Genomic DNA, 23,672 nt, shown 5'->3' on the forward strand with positions numbered 1-23,672 from the left:
CTACAATAATTTATTTATTTAAAGAAAAAACAATTCTTAAGGGTGTAAGCAACAGTCAGAGTTTATCTTGTATTTGGCAATGGAAAAAACCATAGCATAAGACAAAGTTTCATATAATACAGTGGCTTATTCATTTGTGGACGATACTGTAGCCTATCTGTATAGATTATATACAATTTATAAAGTCTATTCAAGCACTACTGACATGGGTTCCAAGTCCCAGCTCTACTCCAATGACTTCAAGACACCTCCTAGCAAGATCTTTTGCGTTCACTTCTATCAAGTTTTGACCATCTCCCGCATCAACGTCCTCCTCCTGTTGCAATTCTCCAGTCTCCACGTTATTCCCAACCCTTTCATACTCTGAATCAAACAATTCAACTTGCTCAGAAGGCAGCACCCATAAAGATGGCATATGATCTTGGGTCGAACAGAGCTTTAGGAGCAGGGGATAAAATTGGAAGAGATGAGAGCGATGGGATTTATTGTATGCGGTAGTGAGCGTTTTTGTTGCTATCGTATTGTCAAATCTCGTAAAAAAGACTTTTTGTATTATTACACTCACGCGATGGTAATGGATCCCATGTGGCAAATGTCGCCAAATGTCTCAACACAAACAGCAGTTCTTCCTCACGGGTCCTGAGCTAAATTCAGTTTGCCTTCATGCATCATTTGTCTTTAATCTTACCGGCCCATGGGTAAATTTCCTCGTAGCATTTTGTCTTTCATAAATCTGCTTAGAGCCTCATCAAATCTTTTCAACATAGATGGTAGTGCCAGCTTTGCTATTCGTTGCTGCTTTTCTTGATGTTTACTTTGCGCATCGTGTCTTTTCTTTGATAATCTAACTAAGAGATTAAAAGCCCAATAGTGTAAATTCTCCTGTGTCAACGGTGTGCCAGGGGCAGTTGTGCCTTCATTACTTGTGTCATCATAGCAATAAAGCCTGCTAGCTTCACAGAGCATTCCGGCAAATTGCGAAATTATATCGTCGGGCACCCGAAGGTCGCCCAAGCGAGGAATGATAATTGCTTCCAGACGGGTAAGTTGCTCCACAACAAAGTCCTCATCCTCTGAGACATCCGTCGACCTACGAAGTGTGAGTAAAATTTACGCTCCTTTTCAGACAACTCACGGTTTAGCTTTTAGTATTCCATTCAATACCGTCATAGTCTGTGTCCAAAGCCTTTCATACTTTATAATTTCTATAGCTACGTGTGTCTCAGCATCAATTTCTCTATTTTTCTAAGTAATAACATACTTTGTGCATCTAAAACAGGAATGACGATGCCCAAAACATTTGTGAATATTGTCATTGCCTAAATTTTTTAATCAGTACACATTGGCCTAGTACAATCCGTCAAATACTAACATTTTTCCATAATGGAATATCATTGCCAAACCTATTAGCAGGTGGGCAATCATACTTTAGATTAATTGGTATAGAATAAACCTATCAAGCACTTTTAACTCTTATACAAGATCTGCTCCATAGAGACTTACAGTCAACATCGCTTCAACCGTACCATCTTCGTAAAGCTCTTTCATCTGCGAAACTTTCTGAAAGATTTTATACATCTTTTGCATGCCCCATTTGGACAATGCTACATATGTTAATTTTGCATCTGTGGCTTGGTCTCGGTTGTCGACGTAAGCGAGTGATGAAAATTTTGACAAATTGCCTAAGACTAAGCCAGGATTAAACAAGTTAGAGTTGCTCATGACTTGACAGATGGAGTTTTGTAAAGGAGACATAACATCAACGTCAGGACGGTATTCAGGGGATCTGACATAGGCCATGATGGAACACAATATACTCGAAAGTTGGTTTAATCTTTGTGACTCGCCTGGATCGAAGTTATCGTGTAGCAGAGAACCAATCCGAACGAGAGCAATTAAATTTTCTTGAGTGTAGGGCGCTTTGCTAATGAACGATTCGCCCATGCTTGCAAATGTCCGCCAAGAAGCATCGACAATCTTGGATGCCATCAAACCTAGTCCTTGTTTGTTTTCCTTCACAGAGATTAGAGCCTTCTCTAAAGCTTCCAATGATGCTGTACAGCACACCCTCGACTCTTCATTAAAAGCATACTCAATTCGGTCTAAAAAATGCTGGTAGATCTTATCGAAGGTCTCGAGTGCACTGACATACAGCATAAAATTTCCAAAAATCAAGCCAACCGATTGTAGCACAATTACCTGGGACTCTTCACCTTGTGCGCCATCCAGAAGAGGGAATATGATTTTATTGAAGACATCTTCCCAAAGGCGAGGCGACAAGCCTGAGCCATACAGCTCAATACATCTGAACAGAGTCTGTATAGCACTGTTCCTGGCTTCGACTCTGTTGTCATGTCCAAGAGCTAGGAGTTCTGAAAGGAGGTAGAGCCACAAATCTCCTGAGTCACCTTGTACCACATCAGAGACATTCCATAGGAGTCCGATAGCGGCCAACGTGATATTGACATCTTCTTTTTGACGACCAAAACATCCCAGACATGTTATACAATGACGCATAGCATCGTTATTAAGAGAAGTAAGAAAGTCGGTGCAAATGAGAGTGAGGGAAGGAAACGCGATACGGATGAGGTTGGCACTGCCTTTATTGGACAAGGCGGATTGCCTACGTAGGTTTGTAGATAAGTCTGAGGTTTTGAGCGATTGTAAGGAGGCTGAATCCTTATCTTGACAGACTTTGTCCAATATATCGAATACAGTCTCCCACCCTACTTGCAAACAATGTCCGAACGATTCGAGCAGGTGATTGAGAGTTTGATATCCAGACGATCGGACATCATAATCAGTCGACACCGAGTTACTGACTGGATGAGTATCCACTTGGTGTATAAGAACGTTGAACACTTGATGCTGTATCCCCGGTTCCTTCCCCACCTTGACGGAAGTGAATAATATCTCTCCTAAGGTATCTGAAGCCTGTATTCTAATAGTCGAAGGCGCGACCGAATGCCGAGCAACAACAAGAAGATGCTGCGTAATGACTGTCCATCCTACATTGGGTTCCCTAGATACGATCCGATCTAAATTTAGGGTTGACACAACTCTTAACTTTGTCAAGCTGAAAGATCTTTCTTCAGACTTGATGCTATGTGAAATGTTTATTCCACTAGTCCTTCTCCGATTGTTGACGTCTGAAGAAGGGTTGAAACCCACGGAAGCCGTTGGCGTTGAGGGAATCGATACTTCAGAGGCTGTGTCATGTCCGACTAAAGTTTGAGAATCCACCCCAATCATTTCCGAGCTCAATTGGCAGAGAGCGACGACGAAAGTTGTGAAAGCTTCATCAGGTAGATCTTTTGATGACTCGAATAATGCGTTGATCAGCAGCAAGATCGATTCGGGTTCAAGATCTTGCAGTATGTCAGGTTTTGTTTCAACCGATTCGGGAACTTTGGATAATTGTGGCGACGCTGTCTTATGAGGCGATCCTGGTGCCTGCCGTTTGGGAACAGATAAAGCTCTGGCGGAGAGCATAAAGTTGGCGTTCTGTAAAATTTCTAGTACGTCGTGCCATGCTTTGCCTAAGGTTGGACCCAACTCTCTAGCTACATAAATGGTGCTTCTCAAGCAAGCCATGTTCCTCTCGGACAAACCAGGCGGTCCAACAGGAGCGCTAGTACCGAGCGAAGAGGCAAAGCCAAGCGCATCGGCCGCAATCCCACCGGCATTTCTCTGCGCATGAGGTATCTCTGAATAAGTCTGCATCGCAGAAACCGCAGGCGGTGGCACTGCATACTTGCCAAGAGTGTTGAGGAAAGCATCTCGAGGGGTATAGAATTCAAGCAAGCCACACGCAATAGTAAAATCTTGTAAGGCTTTCAGCACCTCAGCAAAAATTGAGTGAGAAAGATTGGTGGCTATACAATACGACAAAGCTGCAAGAAGTGCCGGCCATGCGGAAGAAGCCATGCCTCTCGCAGCAGCAGAAGGAGGATCATTGCTCTTAACGTCAGAATAGATACCTTGCGCCATAGAGTTTAAAGATTGAAGTGCAAGAAAATAGACGTATGTTTCTGGCACCAGAGGAGCTTCTGCTTTGTCATGCTGCTCTATTCTAGACGAAATGAGCGACAATATAAAATTTCAAATAAAGTCAGGCTCACAGTCTTAGCTTTAAGGTTGATTGCGAACCCAAGCCCCCTGCACTAGCACCCATCATGGCATTCATTGTCGACACACCTACACTAGCCGCGGAAGCTACCATCTCGAGACCCAAATCGAAATAACCAGCATGCAAGCTTGCAGCCGAACTTGAGGAATCTGTAGCAGGAACGCCTACACCATGTATTTGGGCATTGATGCCTAGTAAAGCAGGCTTCTCATTCACAAGTCGACCTAGCGCAGATATGATTTTGGTATAGAGCATAGGCCCACCTTGCTTTTGATCATAATGGATATAAATACTTTGAAGTAGGAAGTAATCACCGCATATTCTGCAAGCGCGTCAGCTCAATTCATCACAAATAACAACAAAAGCGAACGCTCTCAAGATTTCCAGCACCAAAACTCGTAACCAAGGTGGTACTGACTCCTTGCTCTTTGTGGTTTCCCCTTCAATATCTCCCGCACCCAATTTCAGCAATGTATTCAGATACGTTTCAATTTCTTCTGATAGTTGATTAATAAAAGAACGAATTAAAAGAAAAATTAATCGGCAGACCCGAAGGGCTACGGGAAATGTGGGTTTTTCAGATAAAAGCCTGAGGAGAAGAGGATGAAGCGAATGTTGCAAGAGGAATAACAACTCTGGCCTCTGACCAGCTTTTAGTCAGCTTTTTTATCGAATTACCATGAGGCAATATGAACCTTTTTGACGCAGCTTTCGTATCCACTGAGAATGCTTTCAATCAACTCTAATCCAAAAGTTCTTTGCAAATCCTTGAGTTTCAACAACTTCGGTTTCTCGGTGTCCCCCTTCCACAAGTTGAAAGCTGGGCCATGAGATCCTGCCGATGCGGACAAAATGCACAGATCCGAGAAGACGCTGTAGGCATCCATCGCTGAAGGGGTAACCTCTAATCTTTGTGGCGGTTCGGTTGGAAGGTCGAGGGAGATAGTTGCTGGTGTAGATGGAACTGAGGATGCGGATAGCTTATCAAAGATGAGCATGACAGCTTGTCGTAGGGTAGCCGCTGCGGTTGAGGATACGACAGATACCCGAGAGTCTTGTAATCTGAAACAAAGCAGCAAGACCTACAGGATGGTTGAGCAATGAGTCGATGTGATAAGACTATGATACACACATTCCCAAGAATCTCTTCATGAATATCCTTGTTAAATGTTAGGATGGATAAAAGAGTTTGCAAGATTTTCAGCTGAATGTCAACAGCTTGATTTGAAACACCCTTCAGTGTTGACAAAACTTGTGGCAGCTTATCCTGCACAGTTGATCAGCACGTCTAAGTTTGCTATGGCGTTTCAAGTTGAATTTACTGTAGGCACGCCTCCAAGTGCGACAAGTCGTTGCAACGCCGCGATACTAATTGCAATAACTTTAACTGCCTTTAATTTGCAACCGAGAATTACAGGTTGTAGCAGTGTATCCGCATTATCTACCATTTGGATAAGCTCATGTTGACAATCAAACTTGAAATGGTCCCACCCAGTAGAGTCTGTCGAGGTAGTTGTCCCCCTTTGAGCACCTCCAACGCAGTTTCGCCTGCCTACCAAAGTCAACATGTCGTTCTACATGGCTGTTTCCTGCACCACATACATCTCTAACCTCTGGATTTCGCCTTTTAGTCTCTACTGTAAGAGCTTGCAGCTCTGATATCAAGAGATTGTGGTCCTGTTGATAATGAGTGGACTAATACGTATACTGAAGCACATACCATTTAGCTGTTCTAGTCATGCGCAAGAAGATGTTTGTATATGTAAATATAAACATGAAATGTAAACGTCCATAACTATTCAAATGCGAAAATGAGGAATATGCAAGGAATAACAACGGATGTTGACGCAAAACGCTTTCGTCACAACTTTTTTTTAAAAAGATTATATACATCTACAACATTTATATTTCTCAAAGTATCATCATTCCTTTTCAGGAAAGAAATTGTATAAAGATTCGAAGCTAGAAATGGGAGGACCAAATCGTACGTGCATGAGCTTCAAGATATACAGTAGCCGTTTGAATTGACTCGAAACAACATGTAGTTGAGATATTCAAATTCGGTTTCTATCTCTTTACGCCCATCTACATTATGGTCAAATTTGGAGACCCAGAATGGTCAGCCTTTGTCTCTTGCCGTGTGGTTGAAAGACTGATATGTGGTTGTTAACGTTGCAGGTATAATAACAATGTTCGACCGGTCAGTCATCTTATATTCTATCCTATGTCAATGTATACACTTTGCTAAGCTTTGTTACATATACTACAGCTCAAAGAGATATCCTGGCCGCCTTATGAGGCCACACATGTGAGCCGTTGCTTGATTTTGCTAGCCAAATGCCTTGTCAAACGTCAAGCCAGCTAATCTTACTTTTACGGCCAGCAACCCCCAAAGACTCACGCTGCTATCAAAGAAGAGTTAGCACGTATGAAGACAGATAGAATTGCTAAAAAAGGACGACAGACATCGGAACCAACAGAACAACCATCTATAACAAGGGTTAGTGAGGCGGCAAGTGAGCTACCAGGACAAAGTCAAGGAGAAGATCAAAAACGGACAGAAACAGTGGTGGGGGACAAGAGATTAGTCTAAGTAATCTTACAATACCGAGCTGAAGCATTTTACATACAATCGGACAGTCTAGAGCTAGGCTTAGAAAGTGGTAGCCTTGTTTCCAGGTTACCTGGTTCCAAGTTCATCAATAAACATGAGTCAACAGTCTCGAAGCCAAAATCAGACTACGATCATATTGTAATAAGAATATCATGCACAAAGCCATACTATGAAAGCCAAGTGAACCGTCTCCCTAACCTAAATGAGTCCACAAAAGCTGCCTCCTCAAACAACATGACCCTTCCACCACAGAGCCGTCTCGGTCTCCGACCTTTGCGACGACTTTTCCACGACGGGTACATTGAGGCGATAAGGGGAAGTGAAAGAATAAAGAGTAATTTTTGAGATGTCGAGATGAAACGGAATGAATGTGTGTGACAATTAAGCGATTAAATGAGGTCGGCAACGTTGAGAGGCATCTCATCAATCTGGGTGTTGCTGTGAGGATGTCAGACAAGCAACCTCTTCTTTGATCTGATTGACACTTACTAGTAAGTCTTAATTTCTTCTAGCATGCTCAGATCTTCGTTGGTGACGAAGTTGATAGCAACGCCCTTTCGACCAAATCGACCGCCTCGACCGATACGGTGAATGTAGTTTTCTTTAGAAGAAGGAAGATCATACTGCCGGTTGTCAGCAATTTCCCCAAATTTAATTTTTAACTTACGTTAATGACCAAAGAAACTTGTTGAACATCAATACCACGAGCCAACAAATCAGTAGTGATGAGAACTCGGGAAGAGCCAGATCGGAACTCCTTCATGATAAGCTCTCGCCCCTCCTGCTTCATATCACCATGCATAGCAGAGACAGTGAATTGACGATCGCCAAGCTTTTCGGTAAGCCAATCGACCTTTCTACGAGTAGAACAGAAGATGACGGCCTGAGTAATGGTGACGGTTTCATACAAATCGCAAAGAGTGTCAAGCTTCCAATCCTCCTTTTCAACGTTGATGTAAAATTGTTTAATACCTTCAAGAGTGAGCTCATCTTTTTTGACAAGAATTCTGATGGGATCCCTCATGAACTTCTTGGTGACCTCGAGGACGTCAGGAGCCATGGTAGCGGAAAGGAGGACAACCTGAGTCGCGGCAGGGAGACACTGGAAAATCTCATATATGGAATCTTTGAAACCAGTAGAAAGCATTTCATCGGCCTCATCAAGACAGAACATCATAACGGCTTCAGTCTTAAGGGCGCCTCTGTTGATCATGTCATAGACACGGCCTGGTGTACCAACAACAATGTGAGGACCCTCGTTGAGCTTATTAATGTCCTCTCGGACAGCGGTACCACCCACACAGGCATGGCAGTCGACATTGATATAGTCACCAAGGGCAATGACGACCTTTTGGATTTGCTGAGCAAGTTCTCGAGTAGGAGCAAGAACGAGGGCCTGAGTCTTCTTCACGGTGGTATCAATCTGCCCCGAATCTTTAGCATAACCATCCATTATGGCAATTTCTAACTCACCCTTTGGAGAATGGAGATAGAGAAAGTAGCAGTCTTACCAGTACCAGATTGAGCCTGGGCAATGCAGTCGCGACCTGTGATAATGGGCATAATAGCACGTTGCTGGATAGCTGAAGGACGCTCAAAACCGTAGGCGTAAACACCACGAAGGAGATCGCTATTCAACGCCATGTCGTCGAAGCTTGACTAAAATGAATAATGTCTCTTCGCAGCAGACACGAGGTAACTCACTTATCAACAACATCGTTCCAATTGGATTGGATAAGGTCACCATCCATCTGAAGGCCCTGATCGGCTGCATCCTTGTTGCTAGATATATCATTAGCACCTCACAATCACAACGGTCGCTTTCCCCATCCCCACCAAATCACCTCTCCTCCATTGCTCTTTCATACAGCCACCATTGCTACCCATTCCTATCCCTTTCTCTTCATTTTATACGTTCATGCCGCCACTTGTTACCATACTTACTCAGACATATTGATTTTTCTTGTTTCTTTTTTCTGTTGCTTCGCCTAGCTCGTAAACTCGCAGACAAAGCTGTATTTATTGTGTTTTTATTCTTTTAAGAGTTTTAAACACTCCAAAGCAAATGGTGAGATGAAAATTGGCAGGGAGAAGGCAATTTTTAATATCTCTCGGCGTTTTGATTATCTTTAAAAACGCCGACGAATAGGCGTTCTTTTTTACCATTTAATTTTTTTTGTTTGGTTCCAATTCATCTATAAAAAAGTACAAGGCTTATGCCAGCGAATGTAAGAATTCCGATTCACCCAGGCAACAGTTCGGCTAGAGACAAAAACCAGCCACTGAGACACGCGTACATCCAGAGCCTTGCGGATTGTCTGCATGCATGTCTCTTGAGAGGGGACCTTCAGCGGGCTAGGAGGGCATGGGCAATTCTGGTTTGTGGTTTTGTTGTAGATTGGTATATAAGCTGATTTGAAACATACTTTAGATCCGTTGTCCGGAAGTCGACTGGCGCTCTAGATGGCAATGGGGTTTATTGTTTCTGTCTTCAAACGCAGAAATACACGCAAGTTCAATATGTAATAATAATGGACTGCAAGCTGGAGACCAAGTTCGTCAAGTGGAAAGATGGTTAAACACTCTTCGTATTTCTGCAAAACCCGAGGAAGTGAGTAGGAGCTGATCATATGTTACTGACACTAAACTTTTACAGAAGCCGGCCTTGCTCCATGCTCTAATATTATATCTCATCAAGCAAGGCCAGTATCGTCAAGCCCTTGATGAGCTGGACACATACCTTATTTCATACCCTTATGCTCTCTCAGCTACACTTCATACTTATGCTGGCCTTTTGAGTTTCTATCTCGCTCAGCCAAGTTCTTCTATCCCCCGGCCTACTTCTTTCATTGCTTCTCACTCCTGTATCCCAAGTGAAGAGGATCACGCTTCGAGTTTATCGTCTGCCCAATCGGTGTCATTGGAACCTATGGATCAGGCTGATCAAAATCTGATACGTCAAGCCCGCGGATGGTTCAACAAGGCTCTAGAAATTGACCCAAATGAACAAGTTGCCCAAGATTTTATTCATGTGGTATGTCCCGCGGCAATACATGGAAAAATTGACCAAGAGTCGTAGATTTCCCATCCGACAGAAGAATCCACAAAATCAGAGTCTAGTGAAGAAGTAGATAGTATTGAGGATGAAGCGAGCTCGTATAAGTCTGAGTTTGACGGGTTTGAACGGTTTGAGAGTAGCGACGAGTTTGAATCTCTATAATCTCATATATTGGTCAACTAATTAAGAGGTGCGTAATATTGTCCTTTTGTACAGAATAGGATACAACTGACTTGGTTATGTTAAATATAGTACCATAATCTCGTGCTTCTGATCTTCTTCCTATCTCTGTCATGCCGTGTACCTCTCCTTCTAGTGTTAAATCCTCATTATCCAACATACTCATACCCTTCCCCTGCTTATATTCATGATCAACATCACTCGCTTCCAGGCCATTCAAGGCAAAGATGTCCAAGTCCGCCATCTCTAGCAACTTGACCAAATTGTCCATCACATTCTTCAGCTGCGACTCTCGTGTCGTCTCTATGCCTTTCGGATTTTTTTGTCGAACCGGCGTTTAATACTATTCGACAAGATTGACTCAAAGAAGTCATTTTTTGATTGAAGAGTTGTCTGGCGTTTCAGAGAGAGTAGCGTATAAAAGCTGACCAAAGTTGTAAGAATATGCCATCATCGTATCTCTATGGTTATATGCAGATACGGACGACGTGGACGTATAGCGGCAAGAGTTTTCAAGTATTTGTCCTGCAGATGGCGAAGATCTTAATTCCAGATCAGTTGCTTTCAGAGAATTTGTAGAGTTCCTAGCAGGCAAAGGTGGTCTGCTAGTTCTACAACCTTCATTCTGAAATTGTGAAGGCCAGCTTTCATCTGATCTATCGCTGGTATGGTTTTAAACGAAGGAAGTCATTATAGAAGTTTGAGTAGTTTTATAGGAGGAAGCCCGTTTAACTGATAACCGATCATTGAAAGTAGACATCGTTTGTAGCATAGTCGATCTTGTTATTGGTATAGCTCGTGAGTGCATTAACTGCACGGTACACTGCTACTTGACGCAAATGAACACCCTCATCTCGCGGTAAAGACGTTTGGGACGCTGTTATGTCCGTAACCATCCGCGTTTGTCCAGCCCCTTTCATCTGTCCGTCTTTTATCTTTCTGATCATCTTTGTTCTTTCACATTCGGTTACCCATCCCTAACCTTCACTTCTCTGTTTAAAAGATTCAAAACTCTTTAATGTGTTGAAATTATCTTCAAATAGCCATTTGTGTGAATCGCTATCTCCAACGTTGATTCTTGAAGGGCAGTAACTAGAGCCAACAAACTCATTGAAAACGATATAAGTGAATTTTAACCCTGCTATGCATGGCTGTGGTTGTCTGACAGATTCGGCAAAACCGGTCATTGTGAGCTGAGCAAGACAGTCAAGATAAAAAGAAGGGGTTAGCATGAATGATAGTGCTGATTCTTTGTCAACCGCACAATGGGAGAAGCACAGAGAAGCGGTCTTACTTTTCGAAGAAATCTCTATTTCTTAGACATGTATAGGGCCACTTCATAAATGTCTAAAGCACCAACATTTGCCTTGCTCATGGTACATTTTATGCCCATCCCACATAAATTGTCATTGTGTACTGGATGATACTCTCTCGTCTTTGCTCCATCCAACCTTTTTAGCCTATCTGTAAACACCTCATCAACTTGTAATCTGGATGGCGGGGCTTGGAATTTCCGGTCGTTTGATTTGTTGAACATGATTTTTGGAGTCGAGAGGGATAACTGATGATGTGAAAGACGTCAACATTGAAGAGGTGTACTTGAAGTGAAACAGGAGAAAAACAAAATACCTCCCTCGGTGCTGATATTGAATCATCATTCTTGACGCCCCAGGAGTCTCCTCAGCCTTATCCAGTTCAGAAAACCATCTGGCGTTCAGTTAGGCCACGAAAAAAATGGAATCTATAGTCACTTTGGGTCCTACAGGCCCAACCCATTTGCGTTTCCAAAAAGATTTTGCAGAGTTAATTGAGCCGTAGCCTAAGTCACCCATCCTATCGTCAAAAACGTCCCTTCCGAAGCATCAATCTTCAAACAGATTTCCAAGCGTTGCAAAACTACGTTCAAATTAGGAAAGTTTCTTTGCTGACGGGCGACTTGATTATTGAGAACGTCGCTGGCTTGCGTCCAAGTGCCCAATCCGTTTCATTTCTAGCTCCATTTGCCAGAGACAAGGTCTCATTTTATGGCGAACAACGGTTGTTGATGGGCTGGGTAACTACAGTGCCCCAATATTGAGATTGATATTGCTGGCTGATCGTTTTTGATATGTCCTCAGGAAATGACCCAGTGATTTATTCGGCATTGACGAAATAAAAAAGAATGTTGAAATGGGTTTACAAAAAAGAAAGTATCTTAAGAAGCTGTAGAAAAGCAAAGAAAAGAAAACATGACGTCATCATATGCATGACCTTCCAAGGTGGAGGCTCACCCAGGACTGTTCTTTTAACTTTTATAAGGAGCTCAATGAAAGTTGTTTAAAAATCTACTTGGTAAAACACTATTTCCCATATCAACAGGATTGTGGTATTGGTAGTGAAGCCGATATCAGACTTTTGGAAGTGTAAGCGTCATGACAGATTCGGAAGCAACCTGCAAATCCCTAGAGCCACTCGCTCCACCCATACGTCTTATACTGGCTTTTGCTGCGTCCTGCGCTACTGAGCCACCCATTTTTGTTGACGATTCGGCTCGAAAGTGGTATAATGAGGCTTCGGAGAGGTGGCTCGAGTCATTCTGCAAGATTTTGGCTTTTGATAGGCAGCAATTGCCACCTTTACTTGAATCCGCAAATGTCAAGGCAGCGGCAGACGAACAGAGAGCTGGCTGGACTCAAGAAGATGTCAATCGGATATGTGATGTCCTTGTAGAATCGAGCGTTGCGTCGGAGGCTGAAGAGAATGCGAAAAATGGGAAAAAGCATGAAGCATTGAGATACACCCCTATCGCAAGGGCTTTATCATATCACACCCTAGAGTTACTGGGTCTACCTCCAAGGGACCTAATTCCACGAGCAGAGAAGAATCTGGCTCAGACGCTGTTCAAGGCTCTGAAATATACCTCGGAAGGTGACCAGCAAGAACAAGTGGAAAGCACCAGAGCTGCACATTCACAGGGATGGGGTGGAACTCTTGGACGCCACTTAGGCAAGTACAGATCGTTTCGTAGTGATGAGCTCATGAAAAGTGCGCGATAGCTACTGGAGCCGGAGTCATCGCTGGAGGCGTGCTTCTAGGAGTCACAGGTGGGTTAGCCGCTCCTGCAATCGCAGCCGTCCTGGCTCCCTTGGGTATCGGTACTGTCTTATCGGCATCAACGGCCCCCGTTATTCTAGGTACCTTATTTGGTATTGGAGGAGGTGGCCTGGCTGGAAGGCGAGTCCGCGAGAGATGGAAGGGCGTGGAAGAATTCAGTTTTATTGAAGTTGGCGATGGTCATAAAGCTACTCAAGAGGAGATCAATGATCTTTTAGAGTCCAGTCAGCGTGTTGAACAGAGTGTCATCAACGAGGGAGTTGGAAAGAGCCAAGAGGTTGAGAGCGAAGACGTTATTAGAAGTAATACGCTGGCTGAGGAACTGGAGGGCTCCGTGGATAACGAACAAGCAGCCAAGAACGTGCAGAAAGGCAGACTCAGCTTGGAGCAAAGGCTACTTGATCTCACCCTTTCATCTGATACTCACCATGGTATCTCTGCCAATAGCGTTACTGTGAAAGGCGTAGCCTCTGCAGACACAGTCAACCACTCTCGAAGATCACTAGATCTTCCCAAAGAAGAGAAGCAAATGGTCCAATCCCAGAAGCCCCCAAGTCTAACGGTTAGTTTGCATGGCCTGTCCATTTACTTCTACCCACCACTGATGTTTCAATTCGACTGGATAGGCAACCATCGTGGCTCCCGGTCTTCTCACAATTTCCAGAACTGAAGCGATTTCTGCCTGGCGGGCCATTTGTTGTTCACAAATAGATTCTCAAGTTACTCTTGCACCTCGTGTTGTGCCTCGAGATAAGAGACATCTGAATATTCATGACAACAGAACAACCAAGGAAGAGAGATCCGGGTTGAAAGACGGTCGAGATGTGTATGTGTTGAGGTTTGAGAGCGCTGCAATGTTGAAAACTGGAAGGGATATTGACTTTTGGGGTAAGTCATACATCGTATATACCACAACTACTGATATGTTTGCAGTGGAAAGCAAGTTAAAAAGCCTCCTTAAGAAGGAAATCATCAAGCGTACTCTTCTCAGCGCATACTTTGCTGCCATCAGCTTACCCTTGTAAATATCTTCTGTTGATGCATAAACGAAAGCTGATCTTTTGTGCTAGGTCTGTCTACTCTATGGCCACAATGACACTTGACAATACCTGGATGCATGCTCAGGACCGCGCCAAAAAGGCGGGTAGATTACTAGGTGAAGTCATCGAAAAACGTGTACAAGGAGAGAGGCCCGTCATACTGGTAAGCAATTACCTTACAACATATAAGCTACAGTTGATATTCGAAGATTGGTTCGTCGGTTGGGGGACTGACTATCCTCCATGCCCTTCTCTACCTTGCTTCTCTTCCTCCGCCTTCTCCTAGCAATATTCCAATCCCAACATTCGTAGAGTCTGCATTCTTGATTTCTCTTCCAGCTGCGCCTACAGACGAAGAGTGGACTCAATGTCGGAGTGTTGTAAGCAGAAGATTAGTCAACGCCTATAGCGATTCAGATCTTGTCCTCGCCGGCGTCGTTCGGTAAGTCTAGCCCTGAATAGTTTTGGTAAGTAACATCTTACGGTAGGCTCCATGAAGTTGTGTCTAAAGCAGCTGTTATGTCGAGCGGGGTTAGAGTTGCAGGTTTGGCCTCAGTTGAGCACCAAGGAGTTGAGAATGTGGATGTTTCTTCAGTCCTGAGAGGACATATGGAGCTTCAAGCAAAAATGCCTGACATTCTCAGGATAATTGATATCGACACATAAGGTGCAAAGTATGGACGAGGTGAATTTTGTCAGCTATTGTACTTGAGCAAGTTGGTATACGACTCTGCAATGCCGGTGTATGAGTTGTAATCGCCAGAGAGTACATGTCAGTGTTGCATGTCATTCAGACTGTATCTCCATGCCGATTGATAAGATCGAACCATTTATTGAGTCAATATATTGATCAATACAATGAAGTTTATGATCCATCTCTCCATCAACCACGAAGCACAAAATTCCCTTCTCAAAATGCTGTTTGTGGCCTGATTGTAGGATAAAACACCCGAGTCATGTGTTGTTTCTATGCATTTCTAGAGACTAGAGACTTGCATTTTGAGAAACGAACATGCAATCTTATGCAAAGTACAGGTCGCAGCTTTGCTGGCTTGGCCGAGAGACCTTGATGTATATATCTAAAGAGAAATCGCAACCATCACAAGGTGCCTATAAACATCCAGCCACGCCTTATCTTATCTGATAAACTCCCATAGGGCCATGGTGCCTCATAAATAGCTCCATATACAATGAGATAGAATCAACATGTATGCTTCTGATCACATATCTATGCTTCAGAAGCTGTCTTCTCGTTAAGATTTACATAGCAAGTTGCATTATCCTTGACGCTGCTCCATCCGCGCTACGTTCATAGCACATACTGATAAAGTTCTCTATATTGACTTGCAAACTGGTCGTAGTTCACCAAGAGCATTATGTCCGTTTCCCCTCGGCAGCCCCAGTCAACATATCCTTCGTGCTTCTCACCTTCTCTATATCCCAGCTCGCCATCCATGTCCAAAAACTCCTGAACCTCATCGCCATACTTGGTCGTTCTGCGGGACAGATCACAATGCTACGTTTGCGCTTGCCTGGCGATAAGAAGGCTTTAGCCACTGCCTCTCTTGAGCAGACACTGAGTTCTGCTGATTGCAACAATTACTCTGGGGATAGCAGCAATGGCGATCAACTGACTTGAGAGCATCCATACTGTCCACTCCAGTATCGATGCTCCAAGAAAGCCTAATCCCAAGTCAGCCATAGTATGCTAACACACAAAAGAGTTACCACTCATATCGTCGCTGACCAATCTTGCAACATTCAGCCTCGTCTATCCCTATTCACTCTGCGCACCCCAACGGCCGCCTCTCCGTATTCTTCTCGATCGTCATCGTATGTTGTTGTGACACCAAACAACCCTGGCCAGCTGCTGCATAGTCGTATTGAAGAGGTAGAGGAAAACCCAGGCATTTTTATGTGCCTATACAGAATGTCAATGGGAGGTCTCGTAAAAATAAAAAGGACAAAGCAAAAAAAAGATGTGATTGAGAATATCTAACGAGATGGATCGTTTTATAATTAAGAAATGTGGCACTTTTCTTTAAATGTGTATACAAGTTGAGATTGTCTCCTTTCCTAGCCAAACGGCGCTTGTCCTCTCATGATATTCTCGATACTTTAGACAAGTTGTATCTCAAGTCATGTACGAACTATACAGACGTTAGAGCTCTGGGATATGGGCTGAGGGCAGCGTATCTAATAGTATAAATATACATAACCATAAGCCCAAGACACTCTTTGCAATCAAGACGAGCCCTGTAACAACCTGAGGGCAAGTTCCTCTTCATTATCAAACTCTTCATCAGAAGCTTCTAGTCGCTTTTGTCTCTTGCCTGGCTGCCTAGGCTCTGGTGACGTTGATAACAAAAGCCGATCATCGTCGCTTACATCTCCAGTATAGGCAAGAGGCTCCATGCCCATCTCAATGGCACGAAGCTGCCCCTAAACGTCAGCTCAATGTATATGACTCATTGTAAGATAGACTTGCCTCCTTTTCTCTCTCTTTTCTCTTCCTTTTCAATTCTTGCTTCTTTCCTCTAGCAACATTTTTGTCAATCCTGTCTTGAGTCTTCATAATTTCTCTCTCCTTCTCCAAGAATTCCCTTCTCGTTTCAGCAGCAGCCATCTCACGCTCTAACTCCACACCGCTCTTGTAGAAGGTACTCGCTTCGCCCGTTTCGTCATCAAACACAATCTTTTCAGGTGCCGGGCGAATTGTGACAAGTGATTTCTTATGTGTAGCAGCTTTCAGCTTTCGTTTAGAAAGATCTTCTGACGTAATGAGTGGGTTTTTAAGCTCAGCCTGAAGTGTTCCCGCATTGAAATCCTCGTCGCTACCAACGTCTTCTAAATCATGGTCTCGACGAGCAAGAGTAAAGACCTCGTCTTCGCCATCTTGGTCTTCGTTATGAGAGACGAGGGCGGTGTAATGTGGCGTTAAGATAGATTGATTTTTGCGTTCAAACATGCGATCGTATTTTGTGCGAACTGCAGAGGAATTGAGCTGGGCATTCTTGCCGCTTTTACTTTCACCACCATCCTCGTCGCTTTCATCTTCATCCTCCTCTGAGGATTGCTGGTTGCTTCCCCCGCCACTGCCTTCCCCATTCATGTTATCACTTCCAACCACATCACTTCGCATAGCCCCATCCTCTCCTTGCTTCTTTTGCGACACCTCATTTGTTGAACCTTTAACTTTTGCAGCTTTTTGTCCGCCGAAGGAAATTTGTGGGGCGCCCGGTAATCCCATACTTTCAGCGAAGGCATTTACTGGTAAATCGTCAATTTTGAAGATTGACTTATCCTTTTGAATATGTATTGACTTCATGTAAGATATGAAAGCCTAAGCGCAACACAATCAAAAAAGGTGTCAAGCAAAAATCAGTATGTCACTCACACGTTGACCAAGGTATTTGATTTCAGGCTCCTTGAAAGCAAAGCTTTGCATGGATTGTTTCAGGTTCCCCATCTTGCTTTCCTTGATCTTAATTTTCTTGACTTCAATAACTTTTTCATCCCATCTAGCTCTCATACCCTCTTCTTCGCTGGGACACAAAAAGGTTAATGCTGTGCCAGCAGAATCATATCTTGCTGTTCGTCCTACTCTATGTATATATGTGTCAACGTCTTCTGGACAATCAACCTGGATGACCCAATCCACAGCGGGGAAGTCAAGGCCTCGGGCAGCAACATCCGTACATATGAGCAGGGCATGCTTTGAAGAAGAATAGCGCTGAAAGACGTCGAGACGTGTAGGCTGTTTTTGCTTACCATGCAGATGCATTAGAGGAAGACCGGGATGCAGACGGCGAAAAACCTCAAAAATGAATCGAACTTGTTTGCCACTAGTGACGAAGACAATGCCCTTCATTTTGAGATGACTCTTGACAAATCCCCAAAGCGCATCCAACTTCCTATCAAGTGGAACTACAGAGTAATATTGTTCGAGATTGGCGGGTACGACACCTTCTTCTCCAGGTTTATTACAACTGATGTAGAGAGGATCATGCAAGGATAGTTTAGCGAGCGCAGCAAGATCTTTGGACTGAGTGGCCGAGAAAAGAAGGGTTTGGCGGGATGGGTGTGCTCCCGGAGATATCTCTACGGAAGAAAAGTGACCGATTATTGCTCGCAAGGCTGGAAGAAAACCGAGATCAAGAAGTCGGTCAGCTTCATCCAATACTGACCTCACACATCAGCGATCTCCTTAGCCAGAAATCAAACCCTCTCACCAAGCACCTTGACATTTGATGAGTCAAATCCTACAGTACTGTCTAAATGTTGTAATAATCTTCCCGGTGTAGCGATCAATATATTCATTCTTCCCAGCCTCTCTATTTCCTCCTTTAAAGGTTTTCCACCAATGACTAAACCTGCCGAGAAGTTGTGATATTTCCCTATATCTCTTAATTGGTTGAAAGTTTGTACAGCAAGCTCTCTCGTAGGGGAAATAACGACCGCGCCGAGACCATCCATTGGACCCCATTTATCCAGATAGAGGCGCTCGAGAAGGGGAATGAGAAAAGCGAGCGTCTTGCCTGATCCAGTTTTAGCTGACCCAAGAATGTCACGAGCTTGAAGGCCCGGCGGAACAGCTAAAGACTGGATAGGAGTGGGTTTGACAAAATGGCTGCTTTTGAGACCTTTTTGGGTTCTTGAAGACAGAGGTATCTCTCCAAACGAAGCAATGTGCCTTGATGGGAGCTGTTATCTAGATGAGGTAATTTTTCCTTTCAATACATCCCACTTACATAGCTATCTACACGACGCTGTAAATCCTTGAGCTCTTCATCAATCTTTTGTCTTTTGAGCTGATTCGACTTGATTTTAGGCTGCGCCTGCTTGCCCTTGCTTTTTCTTGGTTTTGAAAATTCCTTAGAGGAGGAAGCATCATTCTCTCTATCGACCATTGAATAGACTTTTGAGTTGGATTATAAAAGATAATTGTCAAAAGTGTTTTGATATGTGGATAAAATGTTGAAAGAACTTTTAAGAACACGTGACCCAAACATCAATAGTGGAGTTAGCGGAGGTCGCCGCAACTGATGTTCGGTCCGAGATCGACTAAGGCAAATGGAAGAATTCAAAAAGTTGAAGATAAAATTAACTGTCCATAAATATTTTGAAAGAAAGAAGCAACATGGCAAGGAAACCCACAGCATCGAACAGGTCTGTCAGCCAATCTATCAAACCTATAACACCTCTTAAAGATAAAGATGAAGACTCTAATAATGGTACTCCAACTTCAACTCGCTTTGGAAGAGTAGTGAAGAAGCCACAAGTTGTATCGCCCTATTTTAAATCCACTGGGAAGACAAGCAAACAAGTCGGCTTGATGCCAAACGAGGAAGATGAAAATGATGATGAGAAGAACAGAGATGCTCATGAACCCACTGGCATGACTTCCTCTGAAGACAATGCATCCAATGATACAGGTTCTGAAGACAATTACGAATCCGCTGAAGAGGATGGTAAAGAAATGGTCATAGAGGAGGATGAATCCGGCCTTGATAGCGATAATTTGGATGAGGAAAACGAGCCCAAAAGCAAGAGCAGAAAACGGAAGGCTGGTGAACCCATAATTACTCAAAAGGCATCAAAGAAAAAAGTCAAGAGCAACGATACTTCAAAAGTCACAAAGCCTCAAACTTCAAGCCATGACTATATTGAGGGCTACGATGATGAGGATGATGATTTGACAGATACTGATCTTGAAGAAGGGCAGGAGATTGCCGGGAGAATCTACCCGGCTCCTAAAACCGGTCATGGTAAGCGTCATTCAAGATTTATAAGACACAAGCTCATATTTTAATCATTATCAGTACCAGCTGGCCAAATATCGCAAAATACCCTCAACTTTTTGAAAAATCTTCAAATACCAGAACGTAACGACCGAGAATGGTTTAGATCTCACGAACCATCATTCCGACTGGCAGAAAAGGTGCTTCGCTATGCTTGAAATCCTGAGTGTACACTGATGGTTACTTTGGCAGGAGTGGAAAGCTTTCGTGGGTACAATGCAGCTAAAATTACACGAGATAGACGGGGAAGTACCAATTCTCCCTCCTAGAGATATCATTGTGCGTCAGCTCTTGGATTTTATTCTATTCGCTAAAGGTATTCTACTGTAGCATCGAATATATCGCGACATCCGTTTTTCCTCAGACAAAACACCATATAAAAAATCGCTTTGCTTTACCACCTCTCGCGGAGGTCGAAAAGGACATTGGGCTTCATACCACCTCTCTATATCGCCCAACAACCGCTCTCTCATTGCTGGTGGGATTTGGATGCCGGACAAAAATCAAACAGCTTCTATTCGTCATCGCTTACTCCATGAACCTGACACGTTCCGGCAAGTCATTGAAAAAACAGAGTTTGTAAGGTGGTTTGGAGAGGCAAAAGAGAAAAAAGGGACAAGAAACAATGTGTTTGGGCACAATGATGCTCTCAAGGTTGCACCGAAAGGTGTGGATAGAGGGCACAAGGATATAGATTTATTGAAATTGAGATCGGTGGCTGTAGTTCATTAGTCGGTATCTTGAATTTTAATCAAGCATCATTTAAGATGCTGACAATTTTGTAGTTTCAAAGATGAAGAGGTGATGGAGCCAAACTTTCAAGAAAAAGTGCAAACAGTTGCACGTGATATGGCCCCATTCGTTCACATGTAAGTATCTTGCATACAAACTAAGATAGTTGACTAATAATTCCAGGCTGAATGAATTTATGACCTTGCCTCCAGAAGCCAATAATAACAATGAGGATGATGAGAATTAAGTAATTAGTTTTATTCTGTCAAATAGCTCTCTTCTTGTTAAAGGTATTGGCTTGTACAGATGTTGCACACATACGAAATTATTAATACAACTGAACATATTAAGCCTTCGGCTTCAAGGGTTTAACATTGTCCTTGTGTCGAGGCGTCCAAGGTCCCAGACTGCTATCAGAGTAAAAATCCATGGGATAATCGCCCTCTCCTTCCGCTTTCCCCTCTAAAACTAATCCTTCCCAACCTCTAATTCTACCTGTGGCTACGCTGGCTTCGTAAGGGCTGAGAAGAGGACGAGAAAAGGCATAACCCCAATCGATTGACAGTCGAGGACAAGATGTCTGTATAAATGCTGATACCTGTTCCGGTGGGAGCAAGGCCAGCTTGGCTGGAGATAGTTCCGAGAGTAAAAGGAGTAAAGGAGGAGTGGAGTTAGGTGGTAACGCGCCTTGTATACTCCTCAATACCGCTAAACTACCTTGTCTACCAAGAGTACCCAGCAGTATTGCCCAACTACCTGGCCCGTGATCCATCATTCCTTTTCTCGCTTGCTTTATTGCATCTCCTCGAAGAGTACGCATTTCCTTGTGTTCATACAACTCGCGGGTGAATTTTTTGGAGTAAGGATCGTATCGAAAGGCAGGTACAGTAGGATTAGCAATCATTATTGACTCGAGATGGAAACGTCCATCGCCAACATATCTGCCCGTATTTAGCAATGGGAAGATAGATAGAGAGAAAGCTCACATCAAAGCGTCAACGTTATTCAACTTCGGTGCAGTACAGCCCAATACCTCTCCCGGGCTAAGAGGTTTTACCTGAGGTATAGTAACCTCATATCTGCCCCTCCAGACACCAATATCGCTTCGTTTCATTCTTGCAATCATTCCCTCTTCTTCTTTATCCACTTTCTCTTCTTCCAGCGGTGGCATTGTGTTCTCAAGATCCTGACGGAGGGCTTGAATGGCTGCCACGAATTGAATGGTAGACACAAGAGCAAGCCGAGTAGGCAACACGCCTTGAGCAATTTCAAGTTCATCCCGTGCAACTTTTTCACTATCTTCCAAAGATATTTGGACTCTGCTACCAGGCTGAGCTGATGCAGCTCCAAGAACGGCTCGTTGAAATGCAGATCGGGACGAAGGAAAATTGCGTCGAACGGAAAGAGATAGATGTGGCGTATCAATACCAATCTCGACAAAAACGTAGAGTGTTTTTAGAGTTGTTTGGGATACTGGAACTATTAAAATGTTAACGTCTTCGTCAAAGTCTGTACTAATTAAAACCGTACTAAGACAAGAATGGCCATAATGGACAATCATCTCTGCGCCCATTTCCTTTGCGGTATAGTCATCAATACCTGAAAAGAGAAGAACGTTAGGTACAGTATTTTTTCTTAATAGTCAAGGAAACTCACAGCAAGCACCATAAGTCACATCGGCCAACAACATTGGCAATGCCCCTGTGAAGCTGTCATTGATTGGTGTTGATTCCTGCCAATTTGACTTCTATCCTCACCTCTCTATTATATCGGCGATAGCGCATCCATACATCATTAATCCTTCTGGCATCTGGAGTGCTACGTTCCGTACTCCATCTCGCCTAATATGATGAATTGTTTTGTGAATCTCAAAGTTGTAATTCCCCGGCAGAGCTATGAGGGTTATTCAGCCAGTAGTTATACCTTTTGCAGGCGAAGAGACACACCAGAGATAGCAGCATTCAATGCTGGGTCATGAAGGATATCATCCGGCACTTGGTTAGCCACTCGTCTAACTAGAGGCCTGGAGCTTGACGCTTTTGAGCTTCCAACAAATCTCCTTCGAGACCTTGAAGAAGCAGCTTTCTCGGGTTTTTCTATGCCTTCTGTAACTTGACTTGTTGGAAGCGCCATGATTGTTCAATTTTAATAGTTGATAAAAGTTTAAAGGAAAAAGTTGAACTTTTTGTTTGGATGACTTTCCCACGGTAGAATACTTCACATCTTTATGTCTCGACAATCTTTTATTGCTCAAATTGTCTTTTCAATCCAGCTTTGCTAATACCAAGTCAATTAAAAATGGAAACATCTCTTGCCGCCGCCTCCGCTGCTAGAAAAGAGCGACTTATTGCGCTGAGAAAAAGGAAAGAAGCAGCTGAGTCAGGACAAACTGCAGGCCCGTAAGTATATTTGAGTTTTACAATGTTTTTCTTGTTGCATCTATATAACGGTGCTAATATTCAAAAAGGGCATACTTTGCTTTCAAGCAACGAAATTACGACCCCGAGACCCGTAATATTCGGAAACGAGAGACTGGTGATGCAGGAGATGATACTGTTGAGAAAGCTGTGGAAGGTCTTGCTGAGCAGATTATAAAAGAGCACGAAGAGAAGAACAAAGAGGAGCTTGTACGTCTTATATAGCTCCTTGTTTGGCCACAGGATGCTGACAGAACTTTCGAATGTAGGACTTATTCAACATTCAACCGAAGAGACCGAACTGGGATTTAAAGAGAGATATGAACAATCGCATGTCAAAATTAGAAAGAAAGACGAATGAGGCTATTACAACAATCTTTCGTGAGTATGTTCCATTTTATATAAAAGACAGACTGACTGGGTGCCAGGACAACGATTGCAGGCGATGAGAAAGAACCAGGATCCCAATGTTCAGGTTGACTTGGTAGCTAGTATAAATGCGGCAGAACAAGAACGAGACGACAGAGCAAGACTAGAAGATAGCGATGAAGAATGACCAATTGCGCCAACCAAAAAATGTATGTAATAATACGTTTCCATGATAGACG

General features: G+C 43.4%; 11 protein-coding genes across 11 annotated transcripts; 5 read left to right on the forward strand and 6 right to left on the reverse strand.

Annotated features, from left to right (window-relative positions):
• Nucleotides 1-190: 190 nt before the first annotated feature.
• On the reverse strand, nt 191-5,852 carry L203_104815 (uncharacterized protein; the record flags this gene model as incomplete). Its single annotated transcript, XM_066214191.1, has 15 exons — nt 191-513; nt 566-639; nt 689-1,090; nt 1,136-1,211; nt 1,262-1,319; nt 1,373-1,453; nt 1,504-4,072; nt 4,122-4,451; nt 4,500-4,771; nt 4,825-5,211; nt 5,262-5,396; nt 5,452-5,570; nt 5,621-5,681; nt 5,732-5,806; nt 5,850-5,852. 15 exons carry the CDS (start codon nt 5,850-5,852, stop codon nt 191-193), a joined length of 4,965 nt encoding a protein of 1,654 aa, XP_066070288.1.
• A 245-nt stretch (nt 5,853-6,097) lies between these two features.
• On the forward strand, nt 6,098-6,722 carry L203_104816 (uncharacterized protein; the record flags this gene model as incomplete). The annotated part of the gene is made up of 5 exons (XM_066214192.1): nt 6,098-6,113; nt 6,175-6,247; nt 6,308-6,329; nt 6,399-6,437; nt 6,513-6,722. 5 exons carry the CDS (start codon nt 6,098-6,100, stop codon nt 6,720-6,722), a joined length of 360 nt encoding a protein of 119 aa, XP_066070289.1.
• Nucleotides 6,723-7,132: 410 nt separating this feature from the next.
• L203_104817 (ATP-dependent RNA helicase eIF4A) lies at nt 7,133-8,695 on the reverse strand (the record flags this gene model as incomplete). The annotated part of the gene is made up of 6 exons (XM_066214193.1): nt 7,133-7,181; nt 7,233-7,366; nt 7,411-8,166; nt 8,217-8,397; nt 8,448-8,525; nt 8,688-8,695. The coding sequence occupies 6 exons, from the start codon at nt 8,693-8,695 to the stop codon at nt 7,133-7,135; spliced, it is 1,206 nt and encodes a 401-aa protein (XP_066070290.1).
• A 264-nt stretch (nt 8,696-8,959) lies between these two features.
• On the forward strand, nt 8,960-9,963 carry L203_104818 (uncharacterized protein; the record flags this gene model as incomplete). The annotated part of the gene is made up of 4 exons (XM_066214194.1): nt 8,960-9,121; nt 9,175-9,354; nt 9,400-9,777; nt 9,823-9,963. The coding sequence occupies 4 exons, from the start codon at nt 8,960-8,962 to the stop codon at nt 9,961-9,963; spliced, it is 861 nt and encodes a 286-aa protein (XP_066070291.1).
• A 1,243-nt stretch (nt 9,964-11,206) lies between these two features.
• L203_104819 (uncharacterized protein) lies at nt 11,207-11,518 on the reverse strand (the record flags this gene model as incomplete). Its single annotated transcript, XM_066214195.1, has 3 exons — nt 11,207-11,224; nt 11,276-11,290; nt 11,342-11,518. 3 exons carry the CDS (start codon nt 11,516-11,518, stop codon nt 11,207-11,209), a joined length of 210 nt encoding a protein of 69 aa, XP_066070292.1.
• Nucleotides 11,519-12,392: 874 nt separating this feature from the next.
• L203_104820 (uncharacterized protein) lies at nt 12,393-14,780 on the forward strand (the record flags this gene model as incomplete). Its single annotated transcript, XM_066214196.1, has 7 exons — nt 12,393-12,966; nt 13,017-13,636; nt 13,701-13,962; nt 14,008-14,095; nt 14,145-14,277; nt 14,324-14,556; nt 14,603-14,780. 7 exons carry the CDS (start codon nt 12,393-12,395, stop codon nt 14,778-14,780), a joined length of 2,088 nt encoding a protein of 695 aa, XP_066070293.1.
• A 708-nt stretch (nt 14,781-15,488) lies between these two features.
• On the reverse strand, nt 15,489-16,025 carry L203_104821 (uncharacterized protein; the record flags this gene model as incomplete). The annotated part of the gene is made up of 4 exons (XM_066214197.1): nt 15,489-15,690; nt 15,750-15,797; nt 15,843-15,865; nt 15,909-16,025. The coding sequence occupies 4 exons, from the start codon at nt 16,023-16,025 to the stop codon at nt 15,489-15,491; spliced, it is 390 nt and encodes a 129-aa protein (XP_066070294.1).
• Nucleotides 16,026-16,358: 333 nt separating this feature from the next.
• On the reverse strand, nt 16,359-19,024 carry L203_104822 (ATP-dependent RNA helicase DBP4; the record flags this gene model as incomplete). Its single annotated transcript, XM_066214198.1, has 5 exons — nt 16,359-16,550; nt 16,603-17,457; nt 17,512-18,296; nt 18,347-18,818; nt 18,866-19,024. The coding sequence occupies 5 exons, from the start codon at nt 19,022-19,024 to the stop codon at nt 16,359-16,361; spliced, it is 2,463 nt and encodes an 820-aa protein (XP_066070295.1).
• A 230-nt stretch (nt 19,025-19,254) lies between these two features.
• On the forward strand, nt 19,255-20,894 carry L203_104823 (uncharacterized protein; the record flags this gene model as incomplete). Its single annotated transcript, XM_066214199.1, has 6 exons — nt 19,255-19,882; nt 19,937-20,055; nt 20,108-20,194; nt 20,246-20,646; nt 20,701-20,784; nt 20,831-20,894. 6 exons carry the CDS (start codon nt 19,255-19,257, stop codon nt 20,892-20,894), a joined length of 1,383 nt encoding a protein of 460 aa, XP_066070296.1.
• A 99-nt stretch (nt 20,895-20,993) lies between these two features.
• L203_104824 (diphthamide biosynthesis protein 1) lies at nt 20,994-22,780 on the reverse strand (the record flags this gene model as incomplete). The annotated part of the gene is made up of 6 exons (XM_066214200.1): nt 20,994-21,588; nt 21,634-22,126; nt 22,178-22,246; nt 22,304-22,356; nt 22,405-22,540; nt 22,594-22,780. The coding sequence occupies 6 exons, from the start codon at nt 22,778-22,780 to the stop codon at nt 20,994-20,996; spliced, it is 1,533 nt and encodes a 510-aa protein (XP_066070297.1).
• A 165-nt stretch (nt 22,781-22,945) lies between these two features.
• L203_104825 (uncharacterized protein) lies at nt 22,946-23,620 on the forward strand (the record flags this gene model as incomplete). The annotated part of the gene is made up of 4 exons (XM_066214201.1): nt 22,946-23,046; nt 23,115-23,274; nt 23,334-23,445; nt 23,493-23,620. 4 exons carry the CDS (start codon nt 22,946-22,948, stop codon nt 23,618-23,620), a joined length of 501 nt encoding a protein of 166 aa, XP_066070298.1.
• Nucleotides 23,621-23,672: the final 52 nt, after the last annotated feature.

Source organism: Cryptococcus depauperatus, chromosome 6 (assembly GCF_001720195.1).
Source record: "Cryptococcus depauperatus CBS 7841 chromosome 6, complete sequence".
Taxonomy (NCBI): domain Eukaryota; kingdom Fungi; phylum Basidiomycota; class Tremellomycetes; order Tremellales; family Cryptococcaceae; genus Cryptococcus; species Cryptococcus depauperatus.